General features: G+C 45.8%; 2 protein-coding genes across 2 annotated transcripts in view; one reads left to right on the top strand and one right to left on the bottom strand.

The window, feature by feature from the left end:
- Window positions 1–5640: 5640 nt before the first annotated feature.
- Window positions 5641–12748, bottom strand: gins3 (GINS complex subunit 3). Its single transcript, XM_055648658.1, has 3 exons — window positions 12479–12748; window positions 8903–9136; window positions 5641–7171 (listed from the first exon to the last, which is right to left on the bottom strand). Exons 1-3 carry the CDS (start codon window positions 12647–12649, stop codon window positions 6941–6943), a joined length of 636 nt encoding a protein of 211 aa, XP_055504633.1. The 5' UTR covers window positions 12650–12748; the 3' UTR covers window positions 5641–6940.
- A 137-nt stretch (window positions 12749–12885) lies between these two features.
- The window catches only part of LOC129705196 (diacylglycerol O-acyltransferase 1-like), an 83405-nt gene continuing 68796 nt past the window's right edge, over window positions 12886–27494 (top strand). Inside the window, exon 1 of the mRNA XM_055648657.1 lies at window positions 12886–13579. Coding sequence (XP_055504632.1) covers window positions 13398–13579 — 182 coding nt within the window. The 5' untranslated portion in view covers window positions 12886–13397. The remainder of the gene's footprint in view (window positions 13580–27494) is intronic.

The raw sequence follows: 27494 nt of genomic DNA, 5'->3' as shown, positions 1-27494 counted from the left end.
ACCTCTGCACTTACAATAAATTACGCAATCAGAGCGACTTCTGTATTCACCGGAAATTACGCAATCAGTGCGACCTGTCTACTAAGAGGAAGTCACGAAATGATCAGGACTTTTGGACAAAACAGTCGGACCTAATAAAGCATTTATTTCTTCCAAACACAGTCAGACCTAATAAAGCATTTATTCCTTCCACAGTCGGACCTAATAAAGCATATATTCCTTCCAAACAGTAAGACCTAATAAAGCATTGCAGTTTCAAGCACAGGCAGGGCAGCAGGCCAAACAACTCATGGCATTGTCATTTCATTTCATTTCCAATTAATCATTGCACTTTCAAGCACAGGCAGGGCAGCAGGCCAAACAACTCATGGCATTGTCATTAAGGGCTAACAAATCATTTATTGCAAGTACATTGCAGACTCACAGTTTATTTGATTCACAGCTTAGAATGACAGTCATGGCCTCTCCCTCGCGATCTTGCAGAGTGACTGACTCACGTCCAGGCATCCGGGGTTTTACAGCCCTGCCCCCCCTTGGAAGGGGCGTTACCTTCATTACGGTGATTGACAGGCGAGAGGAACAATCAGCTGATCCCAAGTTTTTATAAACACTCATAACTTTTTTATTTTTCATCGATGAGAAAAATCCTCGGGGCTGGCTTAGCGGAGGAGGACTGTGCGTAAGATGGGCAAAAATCACAGCGATACGATAGCGTTTTTTCTAAAATCAATATACAGTGTAGACAGGAAGTGGTCAAGATGAGACTTTTAATTTAACAGTGCATGTGTGGATGCCAAAAGTTGTTTCCTGCATAATAATTTTTTTTTAATTTTATTTTTATTAGAAGTACAGTAAATTACATTAATACACATCACATATATCTTATTACATTTTGTTGTACCACTTCGTTTTTTGAGCTTTAAAAAAGGTAGAAATAAAAGAAGTAAGGAAAGTGGCCGTCCGAGGAGGGGCGCAATGGGTGCAGTCGCACCTCTTTTTTTTTCCCCCAGAGTAAAAAATAAATCCAGAGTGAAATTAAAATTGGGGCACAATATTTTTTTATTCTACACCAGGACAGAGGGAGCCATGCCTTTGGGATCCTTGGGCCTCTTACAGCCGTACAGCCATTTGAGCGGCTCCTTGGGGCGACCTGCTGAGAGGAGGGGAGGGGTGAGAGAGAGGGTGAGGGGGGGGGTGAGACGAGGAGGGGGGGGGGGAGAGGAGGAGAGGGGGTGAGGAGGGGGAGGAGAGGAACAGCGGGGGAGCAGTCAATGGGGGGGGGGGAAGGGGGGGGGACATGAGATGAGGGGGGGAAGATGAGGAGGGGGGAGGGGGGGGGATGATGGGGGGGGGGGGGGGGGGGAAGATGAGGGGGGGGGAGATAGGGGGGGGGGGGGGGGGGGGGGGGGAGGGGGGGGGAGAGATGAGGGGGGGGAGATGAGGGGGGGGGATGATGAGGGGGCCTGCCTCCGATTTCCAGGTGCCTGCCTCCGATTTGCTGCCCTACCTGTGAGACCCACCTGCAACGGCCAAGTACAATGGCCTCAAGGCCCTGTTGCTGCACACATTCGGGCTTAGTCGTGGTGACCGTGCCGCAAGGATCCTTCACATGGACAGTATGGGTGATCGAAGACCCTCCGCCCTGATGGCCTGGATGCTGGCCTTGATGGATGGGCACCGCCCCGCGTGCTCTTTGAGTAGGCCTTCATTGAACAGATGCCCAATGATGTCCGCCTGCTCAATGATGCACGCCGGCGCAGATTTCAAAGATCCTCAACAGCCCGCGGAGAGGGCCGACGAGCTGTGGATGACACGGCACCAGGAGGTCTGCGCCTTCAGCCGCCCGGCTGCAACAGCTCGATTATTTGAGGAACCGCCGCCATGCCCCGAGACCCGTAGTAGTTGCCACTGGTGCTACTATCACCTCCGTTTCGATGCGGAGGCGCGACGCTGCCGAAATCCCTGCACGTTTCAGGGTAATGCGTCGGACGATTGTCTGTAGAGGCGACCGCGATTGGCCCGAATGAACGCCTCTATGTCCGTGAGCACCACACTGGCCACTGTTGTCTTGTGGACTTCGGTGCTATCATCAGCATCCATCCCCCGACCAGCCGTGATACCCGTGATGGTAAGAGAGGCCCTGTCCTCTCGGCCGTTAAGGGGAGTGACATTCGAACGTACGGTACGCGGACCTTTAATCTCTTTTCAACTCCCACACGTACAGGTGGAAGTTCATCATTGCTAACGTTGCCCAGCCGATCTTGGGGACTGATTTCCTGCGCACATTCTCCCTTATTGTCGACATGTGTGGTGGTCGTATGGTCCCGTTGTCAGACCTCTTCCTCGATGCTCCGCGCAGCTTACCCCCGCCCGACCCGCAACCTGATGACATCGCGGAGGTTGAGGGCCCTTTCGCCGCTCTGCTCTTTACGTCCCGTTTCAGCAGGGCAGCGCCCCATCATGGTATAGTGCATCATATTCCTACCGAAGGCCCACCGGTGCATGCCTGTGCGTGCCGTCTGCCACCGGACAAGCTGCTCATCACCCGAGATGAATTACAATTGATGGAAAACATGGGCATTGTCCGGCGGTCGATAGTTCGTGGGCCTCCCCGCTCCATATGGTCCCGAAGGCGTTCGGAGGGTGGAGTGTGGAGGCCGTGCGGTGATTACAGGCGGCTTAACGCTGTAACCATGGCGGACCGTTACCCGATGCCCCATATACAAGATTTTTCGGCGCGCCTCGAGGGCGCCAGTTTCTACTCGAAAGTGGACCTGGTCCGGGGTTACAATCAGATCCCCGTCCACCCCGATGACATCCCCCAGATGGCCATCATCACCCTTTTCGAATGGCTTTGAATGCCGTTCGGCCTAAAGCTTGCCCAGTTATTCCCCTCAGTTGGCGGCGGCGGGTTTTCGATTCAGTCCACGGTTTAGCCCATCCGTCTATTCGTGCCACGTCCATCCTGGTAGCGTCCACCTGCTTACGGTGGTGGATAGGTTTTCTCGGTGGCCAGAGGCTATCCCTTTATCGGATAACTCCGCGGAGGTTTGCACCCGGGCTCTGGCACCCAACTGGATCGCCCGTTTTGGGGTACCCTCCGACATCACCACAGGCCCAGTTCATCTCATCTTTGTGGTCCGCACTGACGCAGCTATACGGCGCCCGTCTGCACCAAACGGGCGCCGTATAGCTTATCACCTGGAGACGAATGGGCTGGTCGAGAGATTTCATCGGCACCTTAAGTCGGCGTTGAAGGCCCGGTTCACCATTCCGGATTGGGTGGACCAGTTGCCCTGGGTCCTGGCCTCCTCCTCGGCTCAGCTAGTTTACGGCTCAGCCTTACGGGTGCCTGGGGATTTCCTGCCTGCCGCCCGTGGTCATGAGGTTTCGGCTTCGGTGGTACTGGCCAAACTTCATGAACGGGTGCGCACGTTGGCCCCCGTCCCTACTTCCAGGCATGGGTCAACCTTGGTGCCTGTGCCACAGGCATTGCAGAATTGTGCTTATGTTTTCCTTTGCAGGGAAGCTCACCACTCGCCACTGCTGCGGGTTTATGAGGGGCCGTTTCGGGTGCTGCGAAACGAAGTAGCCACATTCACGTTGGACGTGGGTGGGCGGGAGGAGTTTTTCTCCGTTGGCCATCTCAAGCCCGCTCATGTGGACGAGGACAGCCCAGTGGTAGTTTGGCTACACCACAGCGTAGAGGCCGTCCGCCGGCCAGTCAGCCCTACCCTAGTACTACTGTTCCCGGTGCTGTTTCACCGGTCCCTGTTGTTACGCCCGTCCCTCGTTCGCGGTTTTCGCATCCTCCCGGCCCTGTTCCGCCGGTCCCTGTTGTTACGCCCGTCCCGCGTTTGAGGACCTTGTGTTCCGGCCGTACCATTCGGCTCCTGGTTCGTTTCCGTACCTCGGTTTCTGGGGGGCTGGTGCTCGCAAGTATCGAACCCCGCAGTCGGAATCCGCGCGCAGGTGACTCTGGGAGGGGTCGTGTTTTCGCGCGGTTTTCAGAGCTATGCCCTTCAGTCGTTGTGAGACAACTGTTGTGGTCAGTTGTGTTTTCAGTAGCAATTGTCAAGACCATGAATTATACCGAGAATAAATCTAATTTAAACCAACCGCCTTTGTCTTGATCTGCCAAGACATAACATTTTACAACAGTACAACTTGATTATTAAACAAGGACAACTTCAATTCTTGATTTTTAAAAATGTATACAATGACCCCCAATCATCCCATTCCACCCACTCATTACTCTTGCTTTAACCAAAATTATTTCTGAAATATTGGTCATAAATATGGTGCAAAAATGCTCCAAAATAAGGCTCAGAATGCACCAGAGAGTGCATCAGAAAACCCCAGGGCTTCCAGGGCCCTTAAGTGGTCCCTGGACCCCGGCTGCAAGGGACTTCGAGCTTCATGCTTCATGCGCACATTTCACGACATTTTTGTAATCCTGTCATGCCACCCCCCTTTTTGAAAAGCTTCATACGGGCCTGTTGGGAGAGTCCAGAACCAGGGGCCAGTTTAAGAATAATGGGCAAGCCATTTAGAACGGAGATGAGGAAATACTTTTTCACACAGAGTTGTGAGTCAGTGGATTTCTCTGCCTCAGAGGGCGGTGGAGGCCGGTTCTCTGGATACTTTGAAGAGAGTTAGATAGGGCTCTTAATGATAGCGGAGTCAGGGGATATGGGGAGAAGGCAGGAACAGGGTACTGATTGTGGATGATCAGCCATGATCGCATCGAATGGCGGTGCTTGCTCGAAGGGCCGAATGGCCTACTCCTGCACCTATTTGTCTATTGTCTACTGAGAGGGTATCTTATAGAAACACATAATATTATAAAAGAACTGGACAAGATAGATGCAGGAAAAATGTTCCCAATGTTGGGGGAGTCCAGAACCAGGGGCCAGTCTAAGAATAAAAGGAAGGCCATTTAAAACTGAGATGAGAAAAAAACGTTTTCACCCAGAGAGTTGTGAATTTGTGGAATTTTACTTCAGTCACGTGAGTGACTAAAGAACCCCGCCAGGATGCATGCGTGTCATATCGCTACAGATTTTGAAAGCCGGGAACAGCAGGCAAGGAGACTCTGCGTTCTTTCCACTTACCTTACAGGTGGAGACATGGACCAGATCCACGAAGGCTGCGGAAAAGCTGGCGGGGGAGAACCGCGGAGTTGCGGGCAGCCGGCAGCAGCAGCCAGCAGCACGCCAATCTCCCGAAATGGGAACAGCTGTGCCCGACTTCGCTCCCGCACCGACCACGGCCGGGCGGTAGAGCGAAGCAAAAAACTAACAAAGTCGTTGACTCCGATGAGTCCGACTTTGAATAGCCGCGAGCGGCCAGTGCCCGTGCGCATTGGAGCTGGTTGGAGCGGGGAACAAGACTAGCCGCGACGGCCAGTGCCCGTGAGCATTGGAGCCGGTTGCAGCGGCTGTAAGATCAGGAACAGCCGCGAGCAGCCAGTGCCCGTGAGCATTGGGGCTGGTTGGAGCGGCTGGGGGAACAGGAGCAGCCACGAGCGGCCAGTGCCCGTGAGCATTGGAGCCGGTTGGAGCGGCTGCAGGATCTTTCAGCGCTGAATGGTCTTTCAGTTACATAGCTCTATTCATAAAAATAGTGACAGCACTAAAATCAGTGACAATTTATACAAAACTTTGTAATGTAAAAACCACAGAACAGCATACAAAATCAAAGCAAAATTGAAATTCAAGTTCAGTTATTAAAAGATTAGCAGATGGTATACTTACAGCTCTATGGCACAGCAGGCAGTACATATACAAAAGCTCTATATATTTAGATGAGGATTGCATAATCAATATTTTGACACACTTTTGCATATCCTTTACCTTTTTAAAAAATATATCATCAGAAGCCCACGACTGTTAGTGCAAAATGTATCCATCCATCAATGTGAAACAAGTTATATAAATTAAGTGATTTAGACAACAATCTACTTTCCACTGGCTGGTAACGGAAACCCAAAGGTACAATTATACTTTAAGATAAAAATATCCAGAGGAATATATGGTGATTTAGAATTGAAATCTCATGGTCATGTATTGTTACTATTGAACGACACTACAAGCTGCACCTCTCATGCCCCCACCAGTAGCAGGCACTGCAACATCTTAAGGCATCTTCCAATTGCTATGTACAAGTTGTCTCTAGTTCAGAGCAAGTTTTGGTACTGCCTACTGACAGTTGAGGAGCAAATGTAGGTAAACCAAAAACCAAAACAAAGGCAAATTAAAATAGAAAAATACTGGAGCTAGTCCAGTCACCCACCTAAACTGAAGAATTTCCAAATTAAAAACACAAAATTAAAAAGGCGAGTTTTGGTCAAATTCAAATAACCAATTTTACTTAAATCCAAAGGCAGAACATTCCCTGTTTTCAGGAAGTGTGAAAACAATGATTCAATATTAGTGCAGCCTTCGTTAAAGGTCTAAACAAGAAAACCCCTGTATTGCACTGTGTATCAAGCACAAACCTACACCAAACACTTCCAACTGGCTTCAAACTTGCAATTTTAAAAACTCGACACCGAAAGTATTCGGAATTTAGTTTGTTTTTAAACAAGTTATTGCTTCAGGGATTGCATAGTGAATGTCAACAGGGCTCAAAATGAAAGTAGACCCGTGACAAAAAAAAATCTAAACGCCATCGAAGTTAAGTAATTAAATTGCAGTAAAAATATTTGACTTCATAAGTAGCATAGTGTGCATGGAAGGTGGGTGGTGAACAGGTACCCGTGCAATCACTCCATCAATAAAATTCTGCTTTATTTCATTGTAATGTCTGTCTACTTTAGCTTTGATCACTGAATAACCGTCACAACTTATGCACAATTATTTAAGGAAATTCACATATATTGGAGAGGAATCTTCATATTATTAACTTTATCATGTCTATGACCAGCTTTACAGAAATTTTAGGCATCCAAATCTGAATACTTCCTTTTGCCATAGCTCTGGACCAAGCAGGAGGTAGTAATTTGGATAGCTTGCCCCTTCTCCCACTTTTGGAAGTCATTCAATCCCTTTTGACCAGCACGGAACAAATCCCGCTCCAGTTCGTCCAAATGAGCCACCAGTGTTGAAATGTCTTTGTTGTATGCATTTTGTGAGGAATCCATGATCCAACGGAACCGATTTACGAATGTCTGTGCCAAGAACAATGCGAGTCAGAGCTTGTAAAGCAGTACATTTCAATAGCTACATATAGCGACACTATAAATTCCACCCAGAATGGAAAAGGAGCTAATTTCCATATTAATCACATCAAGAGACTGCACTATTATAATTGTATTGATTTTGCACACATAACATGCATTACCTGCACTTAGGTCATTCTGAAAATCAATAGACCAACTATTATTAATATCATATATTCTATAATTTACTTTATTCGAAACTAGTCAACTAGAAATCTTTGTTTGTTCATGATATATAGTAAGTTGCACTCATCCTACTAAGTGGTATTCATACCTACTACAACTTACAAGGAGCAATAGGTAGCCACTGTTTGAATTTCTAAACGGGCTGCTCCTTGCCTTCTGGCTGCATTTTTCACCCACCATCCTCATCTTTGGACACCCTGTGCGTAGGGGAGAGGGTAGGGCTGAAGATGTCCTGGTTGGGTTGCTCCTGGGCCTGGCCAAGCTGGCCATCCGCGAGTCACGGCGCCAGACGGTGGAGGGCTCTACCCGAGCCAGCTGCCTGCCCCTTTTCCGGGATTACGTCCGTGCCCGGGTGGGATTAGAAAGGGAATACTGTGGGCACCCCGAGGGAGTTCCAGGACCGCTGGGCTCCACAGGGTGTTGAATGTATCCTCAAAAAGGATTGTATCATAATTGTATAATAGTTTATTATGGATATATGTTTGTATTGTATTTATGGTGGTGGGTTCTGGCTTGTTTTATTGTAGTCTAAATATTATTTTTAATAATTGAATAAATTTTGTTGTAACAAAAAATAAAAAATAAAAAAAATAAAAAGGAGCAATAGGTTGTTCTTTTTAGCAGCAATGCTCCTCAGTTGTTCTTTGATTTAAAATTGGGGCTGCACAGTGGCACAATGGTAGAGCTACTGCCTTACAGCGCCAGAGAACCATGTTTGATCCTGACTAGGAGTGCTGTATGGAGTTTCTATGTTTCCCCTGTGACCGCATGGGTTTTATCCCGGTGCTCCGGTTTCCTCCCACATTCCAAAGAAGTGCAGGTTTGTAGGCTTCTGTAAAGTGTCCCTAGTGTGTAGGATAGAACTAGTGTAAAGGTGATCTCTGGTTAGCGCGGACTTGGTGGACCGAAGCTAGTTAACCATCAAACCTGCAATTCCTGAGTGTGGGAAGAAACCGGAGCACCTGGAACAAACCCACACAGTCACAGGGAGAACATACAAACTCCATACAGATAGCACCAGTAGTCTGGGTTGAATCCGTGTCTCTGGCGTTGTCAGGCAGCAACTCTACCGTGGAACCATTGTGCCAACCTGTGAAACAGCACGTTCAAGTGCATTTGACTCTAAAACACAGGAAACTATGAACACACAACTGAAAAGAATGGCAGCACAATTGTGTATCCCTGGAAAGTTACATAAATAGAATGGTAACTCTGTTCTATATCAGTTACATCCATACAAGCATTATTAAAATGCTGGAAACAATCAGCTGGTTATGAAGCCCATAGAAACTTAGAAAATAGGTGCAGGAGGAGGCCATTCGGACCGACGAGCCAGCACCGCCATTCATTGTGATCATGGCTGATCGTCCCCAATCAATAACCCATGCCTGCCTTCTCCCCATATCCCTTGATTCTACTAGCCCTTAGAGCTCTATCTAACTCTCTCTTAAATCCATCCAGACACCCAGAAATGTAGCAAAACAGAATACTTACCTGTAGGAGAGATTGTGCAATCTCTGTATTCTCAGGATTGTTGAAATGCAGCAGCTGTGTTCCAAACCCATAGTAATATGGCCCCATTTTGTGCAAGTCAACAACCTTTGCATCAGCACCGAAAATAGTCCGCCAACCACCTCTATACATTTTTGGAGTGTTGGCAGACACGATGCGACGTTTGGGGTCACACAACCCTTTGGCCATCCAAAGAGGCAGTTCCATTTTTGTACCCTGTTAAAACAAAAATAAATTTACCGAAAAATAAGATAACAGCAACTCAATCCAAAATGAAGTGCAGCTGGTAATTCTTGGCAAAACAGAAATTCAGGGCACCGATCATTTGCTAGAAAAGATACAATAAGGAATAAGGAAGGATGCATGAAACACTCTTTACATCCTTAGCCTATTCCAAAGTTCTTCATTACCAATGAGGAAACTTTGGAAATATAAATGTTGGAACATGGATAAACATGACACCTGTTTGGTCTCACAAGTAGGGGATAATCGACCTGATAATCCACACAAGTAGTATTGGATTTATGGAAGAACATTAGAACTTGCATGTTCTTACTAAACTATTGCTATGAATGTTCAATGCATTAATGGGACGGTCTTTAATATTTTAACCAAAATATAAAGTCTTTGACAGCATCGCACTGAAATCTCAGTCTAGAACCCTCCAACACAAGAGGTGAGAATGGGAATTGGAAATCCAAAGTTTTCCATGGATGTAAATTAAATTTTCATCAATAATAAGATTTTTTTCATTACAACATTGTGCTATGAATGGCAAAAAATTCCTGCTAAAAATACTCAGTAATAAAAATTTCCTGTACTCACTTGAATATCCAGTTCCTAGCCCTGGTCCTCTTGCAGCCATGTCTCTGTAATTCCCACATCATACTTGCCAATTTCTAACTGAGCCTCAAGTTCATCCACTTTATTTCTTATACTTTGCATGTTCATATACAACACTTTAACTTCCATATTCACCTCCTCTCTCACACAGGTCACTATAGGCCCTGACTTTATTCTCTTATCCCTTCTCAAACTTTCCTTCCCATTAAATTCGGGAATCTTTTGTAACTTTTCCTGTACTTACTTCCCCTTTAACGCCATCTTTATACTCCCAATTTGTCTGCTGGGAAGAAACTGGCCCTGAATCCGGTGGTGTACGTTTTCACACTTCTATACCTTTTGCATGATGGCAGAGAGAAGAGGTAGTGGCCAGGGTGCAACTCATCCTTGATTATGCTGCTGGCTATGCCAAGACAGCGCGAGGTATAAATCGAGTCAATAGAAGGGAGGTTGGTTGTGCGATGGTCTGGGCTGTATCTACAATTTGCTGCAATTTCTTGCGGTATTGGACGGACCAGTTCCCAAACTAAGCTGTGAAGCATCCTGATAAAATGCTTTTTTAGGGTGCAGCTGTAGACGTTGGTAAGTGTTGTAGGGGACATGCCAAGCTTCCTAAGCCTTCCAAGGAAGTAGAGACCGTTGGTGTGCTTTCTTCGTCATTGCTTCAATATGGGTGGTCCAGGAGAAGTTGTTGGTGATATTGACTCCTAGGCGTTTAAAGTTTTCAACCACCTCTACTTCGGCATCATCAATGCAAAATGGGGTATGTGTACCCCTTCGCTTCCTGAAGTTGATCACTATCTCTTTCGTCTTGCTGACATTGAGAGAAAGGTTGTTGGCTTGACACCAGGACACGAGGTTCTCAATCTCCTTCCTGTACTCCGTCTCATCATTATTTGATCGGGACATTTCCTCAGACAAATTGTAGGATAATTATTGGTACTGTATACACATGTATGTTGGGCTGAATGGTATCTTTCCGTTGCATGGCTCTATTCATAAACATAGTGAGATAGTTTATCTATATTATAATATAATCTATAATATAGATAAATGTGAGGTTATCCACTTTGGCGGCAAAAATAAGGGGCAGATTATTATCTCAATGGGGTTAGTTTAGGTAAGGGGGGGGTGCAGCGAGACCTTGTACACCAGTCACTGAAAGTTGGCGTGCATGTACAGCAGGCAGTGAAGAAAGCTAATGGAATGTTGGCCTTCATAACAGGAGTACAGGAGTAAAGAGGTTCTTCTGCAGTTGTATAGGGCTCAGGTAAGACCACATCTGGAGTATTGTGTACAGTTGTGGTCTCCTAATTTGAGGAAGGACATCCTTGTGATTGAGGCTGTGCAGCATAGGTTCAGGAGATTGATCCCTGGGATGGCAGGACTGTCATATGATGAAAGATTGAAAAAACTAGGCTTGTATTCACTGGAGTTTAGAAGAATGAGGGGGGAATCTTATAGAAACATATAAAATTATAAAAGGAGTAATCAAGCTAGATGCAGGAAAAATGTTTCCAATGTTGGGCGAGTCCAGAACCAGGAGTCACAGTCTTAGAATAAAGGGGAGGTCATTTAAGACTGAGGCGAGAAAAAACTTTTTCACCCAGAGAGTTGTGAATTTGTGGAATTCCTTGCCATAGAAGGCAGTGGAGGCCAAATCACTGGATGGATTTAAGAGAGAGTTAGTTAGAGCTCTAGGGACTAGTGCAGGGGAGGGGACCCTGCGGCATTAAATGCGGCCTTTTGAATGAATCCAAATTTTGTAGAACAAATCCTTTTATTTTTATTAATATGTTTTTGTATGTCTTTTATCATTTTTATGTTAATCTTAAAATGAACGTATTTAAAATACCAAAGAGTGAAAGAAGATTCAACAAAATAATCCTCCCCGGCTGACAGCCACAATTAAAACATTAGTAAGTCTCGAGGGCTATTTTAACAAAATAATGTACATTATGAAGTATATCTGATTGAAGTATCTTGGATGCAGCCTTGTTAGATTACAGCTAACTTAAAGCGGCATTCCAACATGAAAAGGTTCCCCACCCCTGGGCTAGTGGAATCAAGGGATATGGGGAGAAGGCAGGCTCGGGTTATTGATTGGGGCCGAACACCCATGATCACAATGAATGGCGGTGCTGGCTTGAAGGGCCGAATAGCCTCCTCTACACCTATTTTCTACGTTTCTATCTCTTCTTAGGGATGGTGCCTGTCTTGCAATCTAACATTTTCTGTTTCATTTCGGATTTGCAGCATTTTATAATCTGTTTATGGATATTTTTAGTTCATGAATAAATTATTAAGGGTAAAACAAATCAGCAAGTGTCCCCTGGCGAGCAGATGTAACAGTATGAAGACTAACACAAAGTAAAAGTATCACACCCCTGTAAGTATGAAGAATGATCAGTCTGAAGAAGGGTTTCGGCCCGAAACGTCGCCTATTTCCTTCGCTCCATAGATGCTGCTGCACCCGCTGAGTTTCTCCAGCACTTTTGTGCACCTTCCTGTAAGTGTACCTATGTTTTGGTTACCCATAGGTCCCGTGATATACCAATGCGTCTCATTAAAAAATCTCTCTGATTAAACGATTCCAAAATAAAATGTCCATCCAACAATGGTGTGTCCGGAACAACTCTTGCACGTATGCCAAGCACACAATTCCCTGACCAGCCGGCGTGCACACGCCTTGCAGCGGTAGGCCCGCTCTCTTACCTCGGGGATGAGATCGGCCTCACTTCCCTTGTCCAGGAAGCCAAGGCGTGGTAGCGCGATCTCAGTCCGACAAGGGATCTTCTCCTGAGTCATCAGGATGTCATCCAGGCTGAGGAAATTTTCTTCAAGCCCCCCCGGAGGCACCACGATATACGATTCGGACTGCAGCATTGATCTGCGAACAATTATGAACGGACTCGCCGCCGCTTAAACCAGGCTTAAACGTCGCGCCCTGGCCGCTAGGCAGAAGCAGTCGAATATCGATACCGCGAACGACGGCAACAAACGCTGAGCGATCGATTTACCCAGTCACGTTGACTCCATACATTTGTGAATATCTCGGAAGATTAGCTTCCAAAATGTCATTTGAAAAATGTAGCCGATTATTATCAGACAATTCTCATTCCTTTATATGCACTGATTCTCACGAAACATGCAGGTGATGTAGACACAAAATACTAGAGGAACTCAACGGGACAGGCAGCATCTCTGGATGGAAGGTTGTTACATGACATCTGTCCGCCTTGGGACTCCGCCCGAAACGTCACCCGTTCCTTCTCTCCAATGATGCTGCCTGTCCCGCTGAGTTACTCCAGCTTTTTGTGTCTACCTTATTTTACCCGCAGACGTTTATTCAGACTGAAGAGTCTCGACCCGAAACGTCACCTATTCCTTCTTGCCAGCCATGCTCCCTGTCCCACTGAGTTACTCCAGCATTCTTGTGTCTATCTTCGTTGTAAACCAGCATCTGCATCAACACATGCAGCTGATGTAACCCGGTGACGCAATAAACCGATGCCGTTTGCGCCCGCATGAGCGCACGTGCTTCCAGCTCGAGGCGGGTGGGCCGTTAGAGTTTGAATAGGAGACGAGGGAGGTGCGCCTGAGACGTTAGTGAAGGACAGCAAGGGACTGGAGAATGGACGACGACGAAGACAGCAGCAAGAAAACGTCGACCCACGGCGTGTCTCCAAAACCGAAGAGAAGAGAAGAGAAGAGAAGAGATGGTCCCAAATACTCAAAGACGGCGATCAGGCCTCACAATCCCGATCGGTCAAAGTTCTATGAGGACTTGGTGGAGGAGATGCGCAGGAAGATGTGGTGAGTGCCAGCGCAGTCTCGGTAGTCACGACCCACCCGATGGTTGCCGCTCCATCCATTGGATCAGTGTCACTGGTGTGAGCAGTGCTTCGGCAAAGAGTACTCTACGGAAACGCTCCCTTCCCAACAGGAGCAAAGCACATACGTGCTGGGGTAACTCAGAGGGTCAGGAGCATCTCTGGAGAGGGAATGGCCAGACGACGTCCCGAGTCTTCAGTAGCAATGTTACAAAAATTTGAGATTTATAAATCAAGGCTGCAATTTATCCCATCAGGTAAAGCATAAAAAGTTAAATTTGACACTTAATTCACTTTCATATCTTCAGTATTAAAAAAGTTATGGCCATTTTCATACTGGGAAATTAGCATCTTGTTCCCTATTGCTTTTCCGTTGACTTAACACAAAAACTGTGATCGAGGACAGTCAAAAGTCCATAACTTTCTTAAAAATCAAGAGAACTGAATGAAATGTTCAGTTATTATAGATTGAAGCATTCTGAAACAAATATAAAACATCTTACTTGGATAAACTGAAATTAAAGCATATAATTAGCTAATTACCTAATTGTAGTTCATTACAAAATTGACCGTTGTGACGGAAATAGTAATAAACACCCAGACAATATTCAAAAATGTGATATTCTGAAGATCAGAACTGTAATATTGTATTATATGCTGCAAATCCATAACAGATAGGTAAATAAATTACAATTTCTAGCAATAAACCAAGTCTTTATGGAAAAGATCAGTTGCTAGCTGGTACATTGGCATATCATAATCAGTAGCATCATCATACTCCTCAGATTGTAACCAATAAGCGACTGTACACCTTGTTTTTCCTCAACTTTTCAATTTTGGCATTGTAAACTACAAGTTGTTGCTCTTCAAACCACACATGACATGCCTTTCTGCCCGCTACTTTCCCATTAAGAATGTCCTGTAGATTCAATTTCTTCGAAGTATAAGAAGTAAAGTAGATGAGCTTGAGGCTCAGTTAGAGGTTGGTAGATATGACATTGTGGGGATTACTGAGACGTGACTGCAGGAGGATCGGGCCTGGGAACTTAATATTCAGGATTATACATCCTATAGAAAGTACAGGCAGGTGGGCAGAGGAGGGGGGGGGGGGGGGTAGTTCTGCTGGTGAGGGATGGAATTCAGTCCCTTGCGAGGGAAGACATAGGGACTGATGAGGTAGAGTCACTGTGGATTGAGATGAGGAATTGTAAAGGCAAGAAGACACTAATAGGTGTTATGTACAGGCCCCCAAATAGTAGCCCGGATGTAGGGTGTAGTTGCAGCAGGAGTTAAAACTAGCATGTAACAAAGGTGGTGATGGGGGATTTCAATATGCAGGTAGACTGGAAAAATCAGGTTGGTTCAGGTCCCCAAGAAAGAGAGTTTGTAGAATGCCTACGAGATGGATTCTTAGAGCAGCTTGTAATGGAGCCGACCAGAGAAAAGGCAATTCTGGATTTAGTGTTGTCCAATGAACCAGATATGATAAGAGAACTTGAGGTAAAGGAACCGCTTGGAGGTAGTGATCATAATATAATTAGTTTTAATCTGCAATTTGAGAACGTTAAATCGGAAGTGGCAGTGATGCAGTTGAACAAAGGAGACTATGAAGGCATGAGAGGGGAGCTGGCCAAGGTAGACTGGAAAGGGATCCTAGCAGGAATGACGTTGGAACAGCAATGGCAGGAATTTATCGGCATAATCCAGAAGACGCAGGATCATTTCATTCCAAAAAGGAAGAAAGATTCTAAGGGGAGTAGGAGGCAACCGTGGCTGACAAGAGAAGTTGGGGATAGAATAAAACTAAAAGAAAAGGTGTAGCCGGAAACCAGAGGATTGGGAAACTTTCATACGACAACAGAAGGAAACAAAACGGGCACTACGGGCTGAAAAGATGAAGTACGAAGGGAAGCTGGCCAGGAATATAAAGGACAGTAAAAGCTTATTTCGATATGTTAAGGGAAAAAGAGTAGCAAAGTCAAATGTGGGTCCCTTGAAGGCAGACACGGGTGAAATTATTAATGGGCAACAAGGGAATGGCAGAAGAGTTGAATAGGTACTTCGGATCTGTCTTCACTAAGGAAGACACAAACAATCTCCCAGATGTGCTGGAGGACAGATGATCTAAGGGGGTAGAGGAACTGAAATAAATTTTCATTAGGTGAGAAATAGTATTGGGTAGGCTAATGGGACTGAAGGATGATAAATCCCCTGGGCCTGATGGTCTGCATCCCAGGGTCCTCCGGGAGGTGGCTCTAGAAATAGTGCACGCATTGGTGATCATTTTCCAATGTTCAATAGATTCAGGATCAATTCCTTGTGGATTGGAGGATAGCTAATGTTATCCCACTTTTCAAGAAAGGAGCGAGAGAGAAAACGGGGAATTACAGACCAGTAAGCCTGACTTCGGTGATGGGAAAGATGCTTGAGTCAATTATTAAAGAGGTAATAATGGGGCATTTGGATAGCAGTAAAATGATTAGTCCAAGTCAACATGGATTTATGAAATGGAAATCATGCTTGACTAATCTTCTGGAATTTTTTGAGGATGTGACAAGTAAAATGGATGAAGGGGTGCCAGTGGATGTAGTGTATCTAGACTTTCAGAAAGCCTTTGATAAGGTCCCGCACGGGAGACTGGTGACAAAGATTAGAGCACATGGTATTGGGGGTAGGGTGTTGACATGGATAGAAAATTGGTTGGCAGACCGGAAGTAAAGAGTAGGAGTGAACGGGTCCTTTTCAGAATGGCAGGCGATTGGAGTGCCGCAAAGCTCGGTGTTGGGGCTGCAACTGTTTAGCATATATATTAATGATTGGAAGAGGGAATTAAGAGCAACACTAGCAAGTTTGCGAATGACACAAAGCTGGGTGGCAGTGTGAACTGTGAAGAGGATGTTAGGAGGTTGCAGGGTGACCTGGACAGGTTGAGTGAGTGGGCAGATGCGTGGCAGATGCAGTATAATATAGATGAATGTGAGGTTATCCACTTTCGCAGCAAAAATCAAGGGGGCAGATTATTATCTCAATGGGGTTAGGTTAGGTAAGGGGGAGGTGCAGCGAGACCTGGGCATACACCGTTCACTGAAAGCTGGCTTACAGGTACAGCAGGCAGAAAAAGCTAATGGAATGTTGGCCTTCATAACAAGAGGATTTCAGTACAGGAGTAAAGAGGTTCTTCTGCAGTTGTATAGGGCTCTGGTGAGACCACATCTAGAGTATTGTGTACAGTTTTGGTCTCCTAATTTGAGGAAGGACATCCTTGTGATTGAGGCAGTGCAGCGTAAGTTCACGAGATTGATCCCTGGGATGGCGGGACTGTCATATTGAGGAAAGATTGGAAAAGACTAGGCTTGTATTCACTGGAGTTTAGAAGGATGAGAGGGGTTCTTATAGAAACATATAAAATTATAAAAGGACTGGACGAGCTAGATGCAGGAAAAATGTTCCCAATGTTGGGCGAGTCCAGAAACAGGGGCCACAGTCTTAGCATAAAGGGGAGGTCATTTAAGACTGAGGTGAGAAAAAACTTTTTCACCCAAAGAGTTGTGAATTTTTGAAATTCCCTGCCACAGAGGGCAATGGAGGCCAAGTCACTGGATGGATTTAAGAGAGAGTTAGATAGAGCTCTAGGGGCTAATGGAATCATATAACCATATAACAATTACAGCACGGAAACAGGCCATCTCGGCCCTACAAGTCCGTGCCGAACAATTATTTTCCCTTAGTCCCACCTGCCTGACCTCATACCATAACCCTCCATTCCCTTCTCATCCATATGCCTATCCAATTTATTTTTAAATGATACCAATGAACCTGCCTCCACCACTTCCACTGGACTGCTCTCACCACTGAGTAAAGAAGTTCCCCCTCATGTTACCCCTAAACTTCTGTCCCTTAATTCTGAAGTCATGTCCTCTTGTTTGAATCTTCCCTATTCTCAAAGGGAAAAGCTTGTCCACATCAACTCTGTCTATTCCTCTCATCATTTTAAAGACCTCTATCAAGTCCCCCCTTAACCGTCTGCGCTCCAGAGAATAAAGACCTAACTTATTCAACCTTTCTCTGTAACTTAGTTGTTGAAACCCAGGCAACATTCTAGTAAATCTCTTCTGTACTCTCTCTATTTTGTTGACATCCTTCCTATAATTGGGCGACCAAAATTGTACACCATACTCCAGATTTGGTCTCACCAATGCCTTGTACAATTTTAACATTACATCCCAGCTTCTATATTCAATGCTCTCAATCAATGGATATGGGGAGAAGGCAGGCACGGGTTATTGATAGGGGACCATCAGCCATGATCACAATGAATGGCGGTGCTGGCTCGAAGGGCCGAATGGCCTTCCCCTGCACCTATTTTCTATGTTTCTATGTTAAGAAAAGGATGTATATTTTTAAATAGCCTGTATCCAAATTTCAAACTAATCCCATTCACACAAGAATTCACAAAATAACATGATTTTTAAATCTCACTGTCATGAATTTATGCCAGATGGAAGGAATTTAATGTTTAATTCCCATAAATTAATCTAGAAACATCCACTCAATATAATTAAAATTTATTATTTTTGTAGACAATAACACAAAATATAAACGATTTAAATGCTCTAATGACATGATTGTCCAAAAAAAGAGCATTAAAATCATCTTGCGAGTGGGGTTTTCTGCAACGCGATCGATTGGAACGTTGCATTTGTGGTGAATTTGAATCCCATATCGGCAAGAAAAACACTGCCGGTTTGTATGGGGCCCAAATCACATTTTCGCAAAGGAAAATTCGATTAAAGCCATCCCGAGTAACAACTTTATAAGTAAAATAAACGACATACATTATGTTTTGTCCCCTTCATGCGATCCTTCACGTTGTAGGCATTGTTAGAAGTCACTTTTTATTTTAATGCAATTATTAAATTGTCTCGCGATTAAATAAATTAAAAAATCGGGAATGAAAGTCCGATCAATTGTTCTTCAGCAGCTTAGCAGCCCGAGGAAAGCTGCCTCCGATAAGCAGGAGAAAACGGAATTTTAATCTCTCCCCCCCCCCTCAAGGCGCCAAAGTCGAGCACATGGCCAGTGGCAGAACTGCAGCGCCGCTGAAGGTAAGTTTTGTAATATCGCTATCTTCAGACAGATCAAAAAGCTGCCTGACAAACTGGGTCCTGTACTGTAGCACTTTGTGTTTTGCTCCAAATTCCAGCATTTGTAATCTCTTACAATCTCTATCACCAGGAAACAGTTTGACTAAATCTTCCTGAAAATGCGCATATAATATACTTTTTTTGCTTGGGAAATTCCTTCTAATATGTGAGTTCGGCATTCCGAAAAACCGCAAGGAATCATGGAATTCGTCAAAGGCCGAACGCTATAAATGAAAATCAAACAAAGAGCTGTAGATTTAGTGAGTATTGTTTGAGTCCAATCATCTGCAGCCAGGATCGAACCCGTGTCCCCGGCGCCGCAAGCGCTGCCACTGGACCGTCCCCAGTTCCCCACCCCTCCCACACTCGAGTGTTCCATCCCCGCCCAGGCCCACCGCCAGCGTGGAGAAGTGCCAACCCCAGCTCACCTCCGCCTCTCCCGCCGGGCCAAACGACAGCCCCGTGTGACGACACCAGCGGCCCCAGACCCACAGCCAGCACGAAGAACCCACATACCCACAGCCAGCGCGGAGAACCAACAGACCCACAGCCAGCACGGAGAACCAACACACCCACTGCCAGCGCGGAAAAACCAACACACCCATAGCCAGCATGGAGAACCCGCAGACCCACAGCCAGCACAGAGAACCAACACACCCACAGCCAGCACGGAGAACCCGCAGACCCACAGCCAGCATGGAGAACCCACAGACCCACAGCCAGCGCGGAGGACCAACACACCCACAGCCAGCATGGAGAACCCGCAGACCCACAGCCAGCATGGAGAACCCACAGACCCACAGCCAGTGCAGAGGACCAACACACCCACAGCCAGCACGGAGAACCAACACACCCATAGCCAGTGCCAACTCCAGCTCAACCCCGCTCCAACTCCAGAGGAACCCTCTCCCCGATGGACCGCTACGGCGACAAGTGGCAGTTCGCCCACTGCCTGGCCAAGCTGCGCTCCCTCAGCCGCCACCCCAAGTACAAGACGTACCATGCACACCACCGGCTTCTGCCCCTACGGTACCCGCTGCCACTTCATCCACAACCCCGAGGAGGAGCGAGGGGCCTTGGCCTCGCCTGCGCCAGAGAGCCTGCCTGGGCTCCGCCTCCTCCGGACCGGCGCTCGACTGGGCCATGCTACGGGCAGCCTTCAACCCTGACCTGGAGGTGGCACTGGCCCGGACTCAGCTTGGGTCTGGGCAAGGGAGGGGGAGGAGGTTGCTGCTGCCGCCAGCACCATCAACAGAACCAGCAGCTCCTGTGGGCGCCCGGCCTGCCCTTGGCCGGCAGGAGCCCATCCGCGATGCAGCACCACCATTGCCGAGACTGTTTATAGCTAGTGACCTATGACCTGCGCATGCACAGTCAGAATACCGAACTCGCTTACTATAAGTTCATAAATTCTAAGGACAGAATAAGGCCATTCGGTCCATCAAGTCTTCTCTGCCATTCAATCATGGCTGATCTATCTTTCCCTCTCAACCCATTCTCCTGCCTTCGTCCCATAACCCCTGACACCCTTATTAATCAAGAATCTATCAATCTCCACCTTAAGACTATCCATTGGACTCCACAGTCGTCTGTGGCAATGAATTCCACAGATTCAACACCCTCTGACTAAATAAATTCCTTCTCATTTCCTTTCTAAGGGTACATCCTTTTATTCTGAAACTTTGGTCTGTTAATTATTATTGATCATTTTGATGACGTGCATATAATAAACTATTAATATTTTTTGTTTTCCTTTGGAAAACTAATAATTATTGTTCATTTTGATGATAAAAGAATATTATAAACCATTGATAATTTCTTTTTACTTCTCAACAGAAGCAAAAGTCTCACTATGGTGATTTTTGTGACAATCGGGGTGATTCTTGAGAATCATAAGGAAACTTGCAAGTAAGAAGTACCTCTTACTGCTTCTTTGAAAGAAACATTTTTCTTGGCTGCACTCTCATGCTTTGCAGTAAATTTATCTTCACGTACTGTTTCAAATTACTTTTAAAATTACCCGGACTAAATTTCTACCAGCGTTTCTAGATGCTGGATTTTCTGGACTGTGAAAGAACTGTCTAAAGTTTGCCAACTGACGTTTAACATCCTTGGTTACAGCCTGATAACCAGTATACTCTTTCTAAAATGTAGCTTTATCTCAGTATCTTATGATATTTGGAGTCTCGGATGTTTTATTAAATTATTTTTGCCACAAGGAACTTTAGGGATGAAGCACAGACCAAAAGATTCATCATATGCTCTTCCTCCTATCTTCCTCCGTTTCACAACTCGGTGCTTGTAACATGAAGGAGGTAGGTGGGTAGATAGATCGATAGGTAGAAATTGGGACTGTGGGAGTATTTATGGTTATGGGAGGAAGTAGGAAGTTGAGACTAAGATCAGGTCAAGAATTATGTTCCATGGGAAGAGCAAACATTATGCACATGAATTGTGGAATATGGATGCATGTTTGAGATCATTAATTAATGATAAAACTACCATTCCAGTAATCTAAAAAAGTAGCCTAATGATAGCAATGTTACAAAATTTTGAGAATTAAAAAATCAAGTCTGCAATTTATCCCATCAGATAAAGCATAACAATAAGTTTAATTTGACACCAAATTCACTTTCATATCTCAAGTATTAAAAAAGTTATGACCATTTTCATACTCGGAAATTAGCATCTTGTTCCCTATTGATTTTCAATGGACATTACAAAAAAGCTGTGATCTTGGATAGTCAAAAGCCCATTTCTTAAGGAAAGATTAACATTTTTTAATAGCCTAAGTGTCCAGAGATTATTCACAAATAATTCACAATATAACATGATTTTTATATCTAATTTACATTAATTTATAGGCCAAATGGAAGGAATTTAGTGTTCAATTGCTGTAAATAAATGCCCATTTAAATCGGCTTTCTAGTGGGTTCATGTGGAACGCGCTGGTTTAGAACGTTGACATAGCGCTGGATTAGTGCCCTCAAATGCCCAGAAAAATACTGCGGGATATAAAAAGCCCAAAATGAACTAATCGCTATAGATAACTTGATATATAGGGTTATATATATGCCCCATTTAATGTAAAAATAAGGTACATACCTTTAATTGTTTGCTTTATAAAACCCTGGGGCTGCGAGAGGTTGCGGAATGAGACAGTAATTTTAAAACTATTAGAACTATATTATCGAGGCCTATAAAACTAATAATACCTTTTGCGACCGGGTCTTGCAGCGATTTTTCGTTAATGATTTACTAGGCTGAACATGTGCGATTAGTACAGCCTAGTAAAAATCGCGTTTTAAACCCGCCCCCTCCAAACAGCGCCAAAATCGCGGACCTGGCTGAGGGCAGATTCCCAATGACGATTCAGGTAGGTTTTGTAACATACCTACTAATGATCTAAATAACAAGTTCATCTCCACAACGGCGATTGGGCAGTTGGATTCAATTAATTAAGTCACGTGGAATTTTCATAACAATGAAAATACTGAATTGTTAAAAATCCTCCATATTTACAAATGTGCCTCAAGGAAAGAAATTGGCCTCCCCCGCTGAGTCTTGCCAATGGGTGTTTAGCTCTGAACTGAAATCACATAATTGTTACACAGCATGGAAAGAGTCCATTTAGCCTATTAGATCCATTACAGGAGCAATGGATAAGAGCAATCCACTCGTCACATCCTGCAGTTTTCCTTTTAGATACTTTTTAAACTCCCTTTTGAATGCTATAGTTAAATCTGCAGCCATTTCTACCTTGGGCGATTCATTTCAGACCATAACCATCTGCTTTGTAAATATGTTTAGCTTTGTCATTTTTTATTGTTTTGCAAGTCATCCCCATCAAAGATCCTACGTGTTTTGCGTAGGAGTAGGCCATCTTGCTCTGCTATAAGATCTTTGATCCCCATTCTAATAAAAACACAAAGTGCTGAAGGAAATCAGCCAATCAGGCAGTGTCTGGGGAGGGAATAAACAGGCAGCATTTTGAGTTGGGACCCTCCTTTCGACTGAGGTTTTGATTAAAAATTCCAGCATCAGCGGTTTTTTCCTCTCCATTCCATTTTTTGATTTTTCTGCCAATGGTAACATTTTCTCTCCATCGGCTTTTGATGTAACCTTCATGATTTTAAATACCATTCTCAGACCTCTTCACAATTTCCTCTGCTTTGAGTAGAAGGACTCCAGCTTTAATCCACACTTCCTCTTCCCTGGAATTTTAGTAAATTTGTCCAGCACATTCTCTAAAGCCTTTACATATTTCCTAAAATGTGGCCAAATTGTAGACATTTCCCAAATTGTAGACATCTCTTGTGTAAAACACACACTTGTTCCCCCATACCATCCAGCCTCCAATGGGGAGGCGGAAAGGTCTATGGAATTGTAAAAGATGCCCTCAAGAAACAGGTTTTGCAGGGTAGTTCAGGCTAAAAATACGCCTAAGTCTAGTTCAACCCAATTTGCCCTCCCACAAAAAGGAGAGGTACTTCAAGCCAGATGAGCAGGTTTGTGTTCTCAGTCCTCCCAACCAGTCCAGTCGAGACAAATGGGATGTTGGGAAAATAGTGGACGTGTGTGGAACAAAAAGATACTTAGTTGAAGTTTAAGATAGGATCAAAAATGTCCATGTTGATCAAATGATTCCAGCCAAAGATGAACCAAAAACTGAGCATGAAGTCCTAATCCCTGAGTTTTTATCTGAAAGTGAGTTGGAAGAGACCACTGTGATTGAAACACAAAGTTCAGTTAGTACAGACAAAGAAACAGATTCCTCTGGTCAAAGTCAGGGTACTAAAACAGAGCCAAACAAGTTGAGTCAACACCTAAACCTGTTACACCTGTTACTCTTAGATCTAAACCTGTTACACCTGTTACTCTTAGATGATCAGGCAGGATCCGTAAACCAGTAGTCAGGTTAGGTGTGTAAGTTAAGTAACTCACTGTATAAGCAGTGGCGGAAATCCCGGGGGAGGGGCAGTGGGGACACGACCCCCCTCTGTTTTGAGAGTTGGGGGGTGATCCCCCCATTTGTTGTAATCCGGATTTAAAACCCGGTAAAATTTCCGCTTTCCGCTTTCCGCAAGACAGTGGGGGTGGTCGAGGGCGCCGATTGGACGAGAGAGACGTCAGTCAGCAGGCAATGGGGACGGGGCATGATGATTCAGCGCGATGATTGGAGGAAGGTGGTGTCTGTCAGAGGCGGAAGTATGGGGTGGGACTGAGGATAGAGTGCGGTGATTGGAGGAGGGAGACGTGCCCAGGTCATAGGGTCACAACGGCAGGCCTGGCCACAGACCTGTGCCTCATCTGCGGCCAGGATTGATCCCGGCCGGCTCTCTGGAGCTGCAATCGCTGCCGAACTGCCACTGGACCATCCCCGTCCCCACCCGAGTGCCCCCCACGCCCGGGGGTGGCCAGAGACGTCGGGAGTCAGACGGGCACAGTGCCGCCAGGCCCACAGCCAGCGCAGAGAAGCAGCGCTAAACCCAGCTTAACTCTGCCTCTCCCGCCAGGTTAATCTCCAGCCCTGCCTGGACTTAAGGGAAATATGGCCCAGGCTTACAGCCAGTGCAGAGAAGCAGCGCCAGTTCCATGGCTCCGGACTGGTATTCCGTCAGTCCAGACAGGGCTGTAGGTTAACCCGGCAAGACAGGCAGTTGATCTGCATTTAGCGCTCGATTGAGCTGTAATTACCGTTCACAGGGCCCACAGTAGAAGCCTTTGAAGCTTTGTGTGTGTGTGTGCTCTTGCGCACGAGGCCGCCGAGAAATTGTGTCCCCCCTGTCCTCTCCATATTTTGATAGCGATTTCCGTCACTGAAACGAAAACGTGTAGATAGTAAAATAAATATATCATGTTTATCATTTAAGATTTCATAAATGCTGGTTTAAATCAAGTATCACAACAACAAAATTGTAACTGAGTACTTAGATTTAATACTTAAAAAAAGGAGAGCAATGTAATGTATCCATACATATTCATGTATATATTAATGAGATGGTGTTCAATATAAGCAGGGAATGTTGGGTAATAAACTTCTCTCGTGATCCAGGCAACCTGCGTGTAAGTTGTTATTCATTCTGCCATCCGGAATATGACAGTATATAGATACTAGACCAAGTGGGATCCGTTAGGCCCTGTTCCCCCAACACAATAATCCACCACTCACCCGTTCCCGCAATGCAACTCGTTTCCACCACTCATCTGTTCCCCCAATGTAACACGTTCCCCCAACGCAATACTCCACCACCCACCCATAGCACTAATGGGAGGCCTGGTCCCCCAACGCAACCTGTTCTCCAATGTAAGATTCCACCACTCACCCATAGCCCCCAACTGAGCAGGCGCGGCTGACGAGTTCCCTTTGTGACATAATCCCCCCACACACACACTAACCTCCCCTCCACACACGCACGCTAACCCATCCCCCACACACACTAACCCCTCCGCCCACACACTAAATCCCCCCCCCCCCAGCACTCCCTCCTCCTCATCTTCACCCACCCTTCTTTCCCCTCTCTTCCCTCACTCCCTCTCTCACCTTTTCCTCCCTCTCCTTTCCCCTAACCTTATTTATTTGAAGGTTACTGACTTATAATCTATCATATATATCTATTAAAACTGTGTGTGTGTGTGCGGGGGGGGGATTATTTTTGCATGTGAATCTCGAAAACCAGACGCAAAATCACGGAGAGTTTTACAATTTTGGTAGGGATTTAACATGAGTTCAGAAATCCATTCCTTGGTCAATTATTTCCATAGATTTCCATAGATTTTGAATAAAGTTGATCACAAAACTCAATTAAAAAAAATATAAACACCGCTCACCAGCTGCTGACGTCACAATGCCCACGTGCCCACAAATCCAGGCCCACCTCTCTCCAGGCCCCCCCCCCGCCGCTGTGGATTAAAATGCGTAGAAAGATCGAGAAAATTCTGAAGAACAAACAATCTACAGCTCCGTTCCGCTAGAGCTTCTTTGTTCTAGTGGCAGCAACTCCTCAGGCGCTGAATCTACTTCTCATAAGTTCTCGTAAAGCTCCGTTCCGCTGTAGGATCACGCGCTGAATTTTCTCATCACTGTTGGCGCAGTTCTTGAAGTCCTTCACGCTCATTCCAGCTGTGGGTTTCCAGAGTCAGAAGCCGCTTCTCTCTCTCTTCATTTGGCAGCCCGGCTCCCCTCCACCCCCCCCCAACCCCCTTCCCTCCACCCCCTCCCCTCCCCCTCCCTTCCCCCCGCATCTCCCCCCTTCCCCCCCCCTCTCCCCCCTTTCCCTTCCCACCCCCTCCCCTCCTCTCAGCCCCCCCCTCTCTCTTCCCCCTCCTCTCCATCTCTCTCTCCCCCCCCCCCCCCCCCCCCCCCCCCCCCCCCCCTCCTCCCCCCCCCTCCACCCCCCTTCTCCCTCTGTCTCCTGCCCTTCTGTCTCTGCTTCTCTCTCTGTCTCTCCCCATTCTCTCTCTGCCCTCACTCTCTACCCCCCCCCCCCCTCTCTAGAAGCGCCTGCGAGTTGGGGGCTATGCGTCAGTGGATAGGGCAGTTAGAATAGAATAGTTTCTTTATTGTCATTGTAACATGAACCATGTACAACGAAATTTAAAATGTCAGACAGTCAGTGCAGCATTCAAACATTTCTAAAAGCTAATGATACATACAAGGTAAAATATTAAAGATAAACAACTAAATAAATATCACGGACAAAGCACGCATACACACCCAACCCTCCATCCTTCTGTCGATTCCACAGTTACCACAGTCCCTTAGTCTGTATCGCCCCTGCGTTCCTTGGCGGCTACATTTAGTGCTTTTATAGCAGTGGGGTAAAAACAGTTTTTTCGTCTATTTGTCCTTGTCCTTGTAGATCTGTACCGTCTGCCTGACGGCAACAGTTCAAACAGGGAGTGTCCGGGGTGGGAAATGTCCTTTATGATATTCTGGGATTTTTTGGTGCAGCGGGAACTGTGTAAGTCCTCCAAGGTAAGGAGAGGGCAGCCGACAATCCTCTGGGCGTTGTCAATGGCCCTCTGGAGCGCTTTCCTCTGAGCCGCTGTGCAGCTGGTGTACCACACGCATACACAGTATGTTAGTATGCTCTCAATGGAGCACCGATAAAAGGACAGCAGCAGTCTCTGGGTGATGTTATTCTTCCTGAGCACCCTCAGGAAGTGCAGTCTCTGCTGGACCTTTTTCAGCAGCGCAGTGGTGTTCACGCTCCACGTCAGGTCCTCCTCAATATGGATTCCCAGGAAGCGGAAATCCGCCACCCTCTCTACACAGTCCCCTCTGATAGTCAATGGTACCATGTCCGTTTTGTTCTTCCTGAAGTCTATTATTACTTCCTTTGTCTTTAAGGTGTTGAGGAGCAGGTTATTTTCTTCACACCACACTGTCAGCTGCTCCACCTCATCCCGGTAGGCGTACTCGTCCCCCCCGGTTAAGGAGCAAATTAATAATATTAGTATAATATCAAGGGGGGTAGTTAGTGTGTGGGTGGGGATGGTTAGTGTGTGTGTTGCCGACCCGCCCCGCCCCCCCAATGGGTCTGCACTTGGTCTACTATTATTACAAAACTGATCTTAGATGTTTACTCGTGGGTTTGCTTGCTTGCTTGAACTTTTTCTTTGATTCACATCTCGAAAACCCAAAGCGGTAACGGTGAAATTTTTACATATTCCGGTAGAGATTTACCTCATGATCTCAAAAAACCCCTCATCAGAAAATTTGTTTTATCATTTCCCGAGTTTTTTACTAAA

The sequence above is a fragment of the Leucoraja erinacea genome, chromosome 17 (assembly GCF_028641065.1).
Source record: "Leucoraja erinacea ecotype New England chromosome 17, Leri_hhj_1, whole genome shotgun sequence".
In the NCBI taxonomy this organism is placed as follows: domain Eukaryota; kingdom Metazoa; phylum Chordata; class Chondrichthyes; order Rajiformes; family Rajidae; genus Leucoraja; species Leucoraja erinaceus.
The sequence above is the reverse complement of the archived record's forward strand: the minus strand, read 5'-3'. Positions and strand labels throughout refer to the sequence as shown.

Coding starts and splice junctions, on each gene's coding strand:
- gins3 (XM_055648658.1), bottom strand. CDS start 12,649: ATGCTGCAGTCCGAATCGTATATCGTGGTGCCTCCGGGGGGGCTTGAA. Junction 9,137..12,478: donor AGGCCGATCTCATCCCCGAG/GTAAGAGAGCGG, acceptor TTGTTTTAACAG/GGTACAAAAATGGAACTGCC. Junction 7,172..8,902: donor TTGCACAATCTCTCCTACAG/GTAAGTATTCTG, acceptor TTCTTGGCACAG/ACATTCGTAAATCGGTTCCG.